The 10,426-nt window shown below is 44.7% G+C and overlaps 1 protein-coding gene across 1 annotated transcript in view; it reads left to right on the plus strand.

Moving 5' to 3' along the window:
* LOC135110188 (serine-rich adhesin for platelets-like) overlaps positions 1-10,098 on the plus strand; it is a 98,977-nt gene extending 88,879 nt beyond the window's left edge. The window contains exons 9-14 of the mRNA XM_064022217.1: positions 1,033-1,170; positions 2,908-3,023; positions 3,866-4,062; positions 4,849-4,981; positions 5,320-5,490; positions 6,203-10,098. Of these exons, the coding sequence (XP_063878287.1) occupies positions 1,033-1,170; positions 2,908-3,023; positions 3,866-4,062; positions 4,849-4,981; positions 5,320-5,490; positions 6,203-9,397 (3,950 nt within the window). The 3' untranslated portion in view covers positions 9,398-10,098. The remainder of the gene's footprint in view (positions 1-1,032; positions 1,171-2,907; positions 3,024-3,865; positions 4,063-4,848; positions 4,982-5,319; positions 5,491-6,202) is intronic.
* Positions 10,099-10,426: the final 328 nt, after the last annotated feature.

Raw genomic sequence — 10,426 nt, forward strand, 5'->3', positions numbered from 1 at the left:
ATAATAATAATAATAATAATAATAATAATAATGATAATGATAATAATAAATTATAGTAAATGATAATGATAATAATAATAATTATTATAATAATAATAATAATAATAATAATAATAATAATAATAATAATAATAATATTATTCACTTTAAATTTTCTCTCCGTCCTGCTTCCTTCCCTCCCTCGTCCCCTTCCTTCTCTTCTTCCTACTACTACAGAACTCTAAGAATCTCTAGTGGTAGCATAGTCACATAGACAGCCTCGTTAAGTTCAGTAGGGCGGTTTCTGTCTGTTTTTTCCCCTTTGTATTCATTTGTATACTACTAATAATAATAATGTATACTACTACTACTAATAATAATAATAAAAATAATAATAATAATAATAATAATAATAATAATAATAATAATAATAATAATAATATTTGTTATTATTATTATTATTATTATCATTATTATTATTATTATTATTATTATTATTATACTATTAATAATAATGATAATAATAAACGGTTTATTAACAAGGCAGTAATAATAAAAAAAATGTACATTATATTGGGGATGTGTATATGCAGCTTTAGTCGTGTTTCTTCTCGTTTTCTAAGTGTTTTATTATTTGCTCTCTCTCTCTCTCTCTCTCTCTCTCTCTCTCTCTCTCTCTCTCTCTCTCTCTCTCTCTCTCTCTCTCTCTCTCTCTCTCTCTCATAAGAACATAAGAACATGAGAACTTAAGGGAAGCTGCAAGAAGCCGTCAGGTCTACACATGGAAGTCCCTGTGTTAAATATACCTACCTATTTGAACCTATCATCCATACCCATATATAAATCTAACCTACAACTTTTGCATCTCCCTAATTACTCAGCACCAGGAACCCGAGTACTGAGTCTAATTTCATTCATCTACCACTCTATTTGAGAACCAGTTCCTTTTCATCTCTCTCTTCAATCTAACTTTTTCAAGCTTGAACCCCATTATTTCTTATCCTATCCTGATTACTGACCCTCCTCTTGTAACCTTTCCTCTTTCATGCGTAGCGAAGAACCTGCTGGAGCTGGCCGAGAGCCGCCAGCTGTACACATTCGTGGAGCTGGTGAAGAAGGCGGGGCTGGAGGAGACGCTCAGCCACACAGGGGACTACACTTTCTTCGTGCCTGACGAGGCGGCGTGGTATGGTAAGTGTCTGGGTGGGAATGGTTGAGTTACCCAGATATTTTCAATCATCGTTTTGTTTTTTATCAATAGGAGCATAGCAAAACACTTCCGTAGCGTATCCCGACGACTTTCAAAAGGTTTTTGTTGAAGAGGGAACGTAAGAGCATAAGAACATAAAAAAAAAAATAAGGGAAGCTTCAGGAAGCCATCAGGCTTATACGTGGCAGTCCTTGTATGAAAATACCTACCTATTTCCACCTATCTTCCCATCCATAAATCTGTGTAATCTTCTCATGAAGCTCCCTAATTACTCAACACTAATAACCTGATTATTGAGTCCGTTCCAGTCATCTACCACTTTATTAGAGAACCAGTTTCTTTCGATTTCTTTCTTGAACCTACATTTTTCAAGCTAGAACCCGTTATTTCTAGTTCTATCCTTGTTACTGATGCTAAGAATTTTGCTTACGTCCCCCTTGTTATAACCACCTATATCACTTAAAGACTTCTATCAGGTCTCCTCTTGATCTACATCTCTCTATGGAATGTAAATCTAACAGCTTAAATCTCATTTTATAAGGAATACGCCTCATCCCTTGTATTCTTTGTACTGATTCTAATAGTCCTATATCCTTCCTGTGATTTGACAACCAAAACTGCACAGCAGTCTAGATGAGGTCTGACCAACGCCAAATGTAACTTTAATATTAGTTTGGGCCATCTGCTTTTAACATACCTAAAAATCAATCATTATACTCTATTTACCCTATTTCCGGACTCAATGCATTGTTTTCTCAGAGTAACTTACGCTCTTAATCTATATATTTCTACTTCATAAACTTTGTTGTTTTTATTTTACTTGTCCGTGCAATGTGGATACTGTCTTTAGTGCATTTTTATTTATTGACGCTGTCTTTACCGCACATTGTGAGAAGTGTGCAATTCTTACAACAAATGTAAAAGGTTAAGGATGAGGTCTAGGGATTTTTTATCCTGGGAATAGAAAGGTCTATGCTTACACACACACACACACACACACACACTGCTAGAAATGAAGAGAAAGTGAGAAAGAGAATAAAGATAAACATATAGATCTCAGCCATAATATGAGTATTATATATATATATATATATATATATATATATATATATATATATATATATATATATATATATATATATATATATATATATATATATATATATATATATATATATATATATATATATATATATATATATATATATATATATATATATATATATATATATATATATATATATATATATATATATATATATATATATATATATATATATGTCTTTTTTTATTTTACAGATATATCTGGCAATGTTATATGATTATACCTCTTGTAACGGACTAACTAGAAATTACGTGTTATCTTTCTGATTTAATCTCTCTCTTTCTCTCTCTCTCTCTCTCTCTCTCTCTCTCTCTCTCTCTCTCTCTCTCTCTCTCTCTCTCTCTCTCTCTCTATCTCTCTCGCTCTCTCTCTCTCTGTCTCTTTCTCTGTCCCTCTCTCTCTCTCCTCATCACTGAACACTTCGTTCTCCTCCCTCTTTTCTTACATTCCAGTTTTCTTTCCTTCCTTCTTTTATCTTCCATTTTCTCTCCTTTCTCCTCTTACATTGATTTTTTGTGGTCTTCCACCCATCCTCAATTACTAATAGTCATCATCTTCCTTCCCGTACTCCTCTTCGTCGTCTTCTACCACCTCGATCCCCTTCGCCACCCAGCGCTCGACTCCCAGGTGCTGGACAAGGCGCGTCGGGACCTGGACTTAGCGGGGCAACTCGTCAGGTTCCACGGTGCTTATGGGCGTCACTTGACCAACGCCATCACGGATAACCAGGTGAGAGAGAGAGAGAGAGAGAGAGAGAGAGAGAGAGAGAGAGAGAGAGAGAGAGAGAGAGAGAGAGAGAGAGAGAGAAAGGAACACCACCACCACCAACACAACATCGACAACAACAACAACAACAACAACAACAACAACTACTACTACTACTACTACTACTACTACTACTACTTCTACTACTACCATCATTACCACCATCACCACTACCACTACTATTACCCTTCTTTTTTCATTCTTCTCGTTCTCTTTTTCGTTTTCACTTTAAATTTTCTCTCCGTCCTGCTTCCTTCCCTCCCTCGTCCCCTTCCTTCTCTTCTTCCTACTACTACAGAACTCTAAGAATCTCTAGTGGTAGCAGTCACATAGACAGCCTCGTTAAGTTCAGTAGGGCGGTTTCTGTCTGTTTTTTTCCCCTTTGTATTCATTTGTAAACTACTATTACTACCACCACTATCATCACATCACCTCCACAAAAGGCAATAAGAAGGAGGAAGAACAACAAGAAGAAAACAACAACAACAACAACAGCAGCGACAACAACAACAGCAACAACAACAACAACTACTACTACTACTATTACTACTACTACTACAACTGCACCACCGCTACCACTACTACTGCTCTTGATTTTCACTCTCTTGTTCTCTTCCTCTTTTCACTTTAGATCTATTTCTTTTACTTCCCTTCTTCCTTATTTTTCTCTTATTCTAATTTCTACAACAATTTCTTTTATTCTAACTTCTACAACAACTACCACCACGACCACCACCACCACCACCACCACCACCACCACCACTACCACCACCACGACCATATTATACAGCTCTCTCCTCTTTCAGGCGATTATGTCCCTGAACGAGGAGGACCCGGTGCGGCTGCAGGTGTGGCGTCGCGCCCTGGGAGTAGAGGACGCGCTCATCACAGAGCCCGACCTGGAGGCGCAGAACGGGGTCATCCACATCATCAACAAGGTCATCACGCCGTCCAACCAGAGCCTCGCTGACGTCCTTCGCTCGCTGCCCGGCCACAGCTTTGAGTGAGTGCCGGGAGGGGAGGGAGGGAGGGAGGGAGGGAGGATGAAAGATGCCAGTAGTTTCTATTCCGTTTTTTTACCTGCATTTTTAAACAATTTTGCTTTCAACAAGACTCTTTTTTTCAAAGTCCACATAGATTGTTAGTCTGTCTGTCTCTTTTCTCATGGATGATACAAAATTCTCGTTAAGCTATCAATAGAACCGCAAAAATTTCATACAGACTTATTAACCTCCACTACTAAAGCCTCTAAAAAATCGTCGACCTAAGTCGCTCAAAAATTTGTGGATGAACGAGGTTCCAGTCAAAAGGTATAATATATACTCCTACATATTTAAAAAAAAAAATTAAAGTAGGCAGGAAACTATAGCAAAAGGATGTTAGCTTGAGGACCTGGAGAGGTCCACCTTTTTACGAATAGGCTGAATGAACGTAAACTTCTAGCATAAGAGAGAGAGAGAGAGAGAGAGAGAGAGAGAGAGAGAGAGAGAGAGAGAGAGAGAGAGAGAGAGAGAGAGAGAGAGAGAGAGAGAGAGAGAGAGAGAGTATGTATGTATGCATGCATGTGCATGAGTCTTCAGAGGTCAGAGAGAGCATATATGAATGTAGGTAGATAGGTATATATGAACGTATGTATACATGTACGTATGCATGTATGTATGTATGTATGCATGCATGTGCATGAGTCTTCAGAGGTCAGAGAGAGCATGAATGTATGTATGTATGTAGGTAGGTATATATGAACGTACGTGTCCATCTGTATGACGTGTATTTTCCCTCGCCACGACAGAACCTTCCTGGAGGCGGTGGACCGCGTGTCGCAGGAGGGGGAGGCGGGGGCGCTGCTTAGCTTGGGTCCTGGAGACGAGATGTTCTACACCTTCTTCGTGCCCACGGACAGAGCCTTCCGCAGGGTGAACCAGGTGAAGGGGGTTGTGAGATGGGGATGGGATGGGGGATGGTGAGGATGACAGTGGATAATGAAGAGGAAGGAATGGAGGAGAAGGACGGAGAGAAGGAAGTGAAGGAAAGTAGTGGCGATAGTAAAGAGGAAGATCTTTTACACGGGTAATGCTGAGACTAACATGTTATCCCCTTACGCAGGCAATGATAAGACTAAGATATTATCCGTTACACAGGCAATGCTAAAACTAAGACTAACGTATTACCTCCCCTTACACAGGCAATGATAAGACTAAGACATTACTTGTTACGCAGGGGGTGCAGGCGGACTAAGAGTAAGACATTACCCTTTACGCAGGCAATGCTGAGGCGGTTGCGGCAGGATGAGGCCTTCACACGGCGGGTGGTGCGACAGCACGTGGCTGTCAACATGTTCCCTGAGATCTCCTTCGAGAAGAACCTGGTGTACACGGTCAACGGCATGGCGGGACCCTTCGATGTAAAGAGAACCAAGGAGGACATTCTCAAGGTGGGCTGAGTTATTCTTTCTTTACTTGTTTTTCATCTTTACCCTGATAGACCCACTGCTTTTTTTTTTTTCGGTGGGAAATGAGTTGTGGTTTTCCTATTTATTGATCTTCCATCTTCCTGCTTACTTCTGTTCTTTCTCTTCTTTCACCTTTATGTTTCGTTTCCCTGTTCTTGTTCTTGTTCTTATTCATCATCTTCCTCATCCCCATTATCATCATCTTCCTTTTCACTATTCTCTTATCTTTTCTTCTCCTTTCTCTTTTATTCACCACTGTCTCATTTCACCTATTTTCATTCTTCCCTATAAAATTTCCCCTAGCTTTTTACTTCTTGAACTCTGCAAGGTATTTATTCCTTATTTGTTTCCTGTACGGCTTTTGGCGGAGGGACTGGAGGGTGGGAAGAGAGCCTTTTGCTTGGCTGTCGTTTTCCTCCACATAACTTTCTTAGTAGTCGCATGTCTCAAGACCAGGTCATGAGGGCCGCAAGAATGTTGTGGCTTGTACATCTTTATCTACTTTCGCCGTCTCCTTAGAGTCAGGGGTTGGTGCTATGTATGAGTCTCCACCAGTTGTTTCAATCCCTTATATCTATGTAACTCTTTCACACATCCTAAAATAACAATGTAATCCTCTACATCCTGCTGCATGCATTCATATCGGCTGGTAACAGTCTCGATGCATCACGATAACAGTTGTTCTCTTCTACAGGTGAACGGCGAGGAGGTGGTCAGCTCCCACCTGTGTGCCAACGGCGTCATCCACGTGATCAACAAGGCGTTCATGCCAGAGTCCTACACCTCAAGCGTGCAGCATGAGACCTATCGGGAGACCGAGGGCGTGCTGGGCTTTCCTCTCCCCTCCAGGACCTCTACCAGCAGGATATACAAAGTCTCCTTCGCCGAGAGATACAACGGCGTGAATCAGGACCTTCCCGGCGTGCCCCGAGGTACTGGTGACGACTCCCTGCCCGCCCGTGCCTCCCGCAGGAAGACGGTCAAGCGGGGGCGAGGTGGGGGATCATCCAGCACCTCCTCCTCCTCGACTACTTTACCTCCCCCAGCCGCTGTCTCCCTCAATTCTCTCCCCTCGCTTGCCTCGCTCACCACAAAGGACACGGTGGAAGAGACGCACCTCGAAGGTACGAGGCTCGAGGCTCCAGAGGATGAGGTTCCTGCTAACACTCTCAATGTGTCCTCGGGAGGCTCGCGTGGCCTTTACGATGAGCCAGTGCACTATAACGAACCAGGTCTCCGCGACGGCCACGGTTCGCGCCCCAGACACCCAGAGGGATCCTACTCCGATAGTGATGGATCCTATTCTTCCACTTCCTATAATCCTTCCGTCACCACGTCCTCCACCACCACCTCTACCGTCACATCCTCCTCCTACTCTTCCACCTCTATCCACGGGATACAGGACGATGAAGAGGAGGAAGAGGAGGAGAAGCAGTCCGTGGGTGGCAATCAACGAGGAGCTGGAGAATCACGAGGAGGAGGAGGAGGAAGAGACTCCTCTGTCACATCTCATCATACTTATAATCCCGATTTAGATGGAAGCTCCTCCTCCTCCTCCTCCTCCTCCAACTCCTCCTCCTCTGTCTCCTCCTCAGACTCCTCAGACTCAACATCTGGTCGTACATATGACTCAGATTTAGATAGAGGCTCCTCCTCCTCTTTCGCAACCCGTCGTCGACATGATTCTGATTTAGATTCTTCCACACTTCTCCGTGAAAATGACCCTGATATAGAGGAAGACTCTTCCTCGTCTTCCTCTTCCTCCTCCACATCTCGTCGTCGATATGATCCTGACTTAGATAGATATGACGCTGCTTTAGATAGAAACCCCTCCTCCTCCTCCTCCTCCTCCTCCTCTGTCTCTTCCTTTGATTCCACATATCGTCGTCGATACAATCCTGACTTAGACAACTTAAATAGAAACCTCTCCTCCTCCTCTTCCTCTGTCTCCTCTTCCTATGACTCCTCTACGTCCCGTAGTCGATATGATCCTGATTTAGATAGAAACCCGTCCTCTTCCTCCTCTTCGTTTGACTCCACGTCTCGTCGCCGATATGATTCTGGTTTGAATAGAGGCTCCTCCTCCTCCTCCTCCACATCTCGTCGTCGCTATGGTTCTGATCTTGACCGCGGCTCTGTCTCCACCTCTTCATCTTCTTCGTCCCGTCGTCTTGATCCAGACGTGGACGCCGGGCACTCCTCTACCTCATCGTCCTTCTCCATCGAGCACTCCACCATCAGGACGAGGTTTGAGTCTCCTTCACGTAACCCCTCCCCCCTGGCAGTCCCTCCGCGCCTCCCTGACGGCCAAGATAGCGCCAATAGATCCTTCCTCACCAACTACACTCGCTACTCTAGTAAGGACAGGGCCACCAGCCGCTCCCAGGGCACTTCTACTGATTTGGCTGGGGTTACTACCACGCTAGAAAGATCCAATACGGACTTAAGTGCAGTCGTTGCTAATCGAAGGGGCTTTGGTTCTAACTTAAGAGGGTCCAGTACTGACGAAAGGGAGGTCAGTATTGATTCAAGGGGGACTGATGTCAGGGGCTCCACTACTGATGTCAGGGGTTCCACTATTGGTGTCAGGGTCTCCAGTCCAGATGTAAGGAGTTCAGGTAATGAATTAAGATCTGATAGTAATTTAAGGGGTTCTAATATAGATTTGAGTGGTTCTAGTGGCTCAAGGAATTCCAATATTGATTCACGGCGGACTAACACTGTAATAAGGGGATCTAGTACTAACAGAAGGGTGTCAAGCACTGACATAAGAGGTTCCAGTACTGATTTGAGGGGTTCCAACTCTGGTGTAAGGGAATCTAGTACTAACATAAGAGGATCCAGTGCCATCTCAAGTGGGTCCAGTACAGGAATAAGGGGATCTAGTACTATACTGAGGGGGTCCACAAGTGAACTGAGAGGATCAGGCAGCGTGGCGGGAGGCAGCGGGCCCACCCTACAGAGGGAAGCGGAGACACGCGCGGGAGACTCGACCGGTGTCGGGGCCTCGAGTGGGTACACCACCACCTCGTCCAGAATATACAGCTATGAGTATTCGGGCGGGGCAAGCGGTCACGATCCCTATCCCAACCCCTCCACCAGCCGTCCGTCCTTGCGTCCATCCACTCCCGCAAGGGACAGTGCAGCAGGGTCCACAACCACAGGGGGTCGCAGGTTTAGCTACGTGGGCCACGGCTACGGGCAAGACGTGGTGGGTCACACCAATCAGTTGCCGGCGGTTCCGAGACCCTCACCCCTCCCTTACCACCTGGGGACGGAGGAGCACGGAGTCTACGATCGTGAAGTGGCGCATATTCGTTCTCTAGGTGAGGAATCGGGAAGCGTGAGGGCGTTAGATGGCGGAGTGAGCGCGGGTAGCGAGGGCGTGGATAAGAGTGTTTACAAGTATAGCAAGACTTCCCATGTGCAGCAGCACCTTCACGGGCCCCACGCGTTGCAGCCTGGCACTAGCATGCACGGTGCCAGCAGCGGCCGCAGCACCACGACCATCGGCAGTGTGCGGAGCAGTACCAAGCGGCGTTACAACATCACAAAGACCTCTTACTCATACTCTGTCCCGGTGCTCAGTCCCCGCTTCCCGCCGCCCATCCGTTCCGCTGATAACAAACTAGGTTCCTTGTCTCCCGTTTCAGCTTACGCCTTCACAGGAGACGATGACATGTACGCCGACGGCACGGAGTTCGCAGAACTGAAGGGTGCTGGCCTGGAGAGCATTACGCGGCAGGAGGCGCGCGAGCTGCGTCGCCGCTTCAGGAAAAAGCGGCACCACAAGCGGCGGGGCGGCGCAAAGGGGAGGCGGCGGCGAGGCAGACGAGGGAGAAGGAACCAAGCTCACCAAAAGACCGCCACGACCGAGGCCAAGGAGTAGCGCGGTGCCCTGCCTGGTGGTGTGCCACTGATCTGCCCCATCCACCCCACGCCCCTCCCCATGCATCCCCCCCATGCACCATCCACCCACCCACCGCCTCGCCGGCACCCATCGCTTGCCCATCTCCCGCCTCCTGCACCCACTGCCACACTCGCATGTCAAAATTCACGATAAAAAAAAAAAAAAAAGAAGGAAAAAAAAGATGAACGTATTGTTAGGCAATTTAGAATGCTAGTATGCTATAGAAAATATAGCCCCATTTTATTTTATACGTTGATAATAGAAGAGAAATTATTATATATTGTTAGTCCTATATTAGTATTGTTACTATTATTATTATTTTCATTATTATTATTATTATTATTATTATTATTATTATTATTATTATTATTATTATTATTATTACTATTATAACTAGTTCGTACTACTTACAATACCAGAGCTGTTATCGTGATCTTCAGGAATGTTCCTCGAGTGAGTGACACTCGAGCGCCTGTGCCGCCAAGAAGTACACAATCGGCTGACTGTTACCTCACCTGACCAGTGTTCTTGTCGTTGTTTATCTCGTGGACAAGAGCGAAAGTAGACGTCGCGCCCCGCCGCCTGGTGTCCCCGCGGGGCCGCCTCTGTAGTGGTGCTTTAGTCATATGTCAGTAACACCCTAACTCTCCCTAATTATCTTAATAAATTTTTGGAGATTACTCTTTTCTTTTTGGCCTCTCAACTCATGCAAATTTTCGGCTGATATATCTCTCTATCTATTTATGTACCAGATCGGCAATCCCGCATGGGATGGCCAAGACAAGGCGCTACACACACACACACACACACACACACACACACACACACACATCATTCACACATCACTTTTAGTATGACTATAGTGATTAATGAGGTGCAGGACCGTGCAGCGTGGTCCCTGCAGTGGCGCACCAACACAACGATGACAGTGGCAAGGTGACCAACACGGAAAAAATAAAAATAATTCCACCAGCTTTTAGTGATTTACACCTCAATTATATATATATA

The sequence above is a fragment of the Scylla paramamosain genome, chromosome 20, assembly GCF_035594125.1.
Source record: "Scylla paramamosain isolate STU-SP2022 chromosome 20, ASM3559412v1, whole genome shotgun sequence".
Taxonomy (NCBI): domain Eukaryota; kingdom Metazoa; phylum Arthropoda; class Malacostraca; order Decapoda; family Portunidae; genus Scylla; species Scylla paramamosain.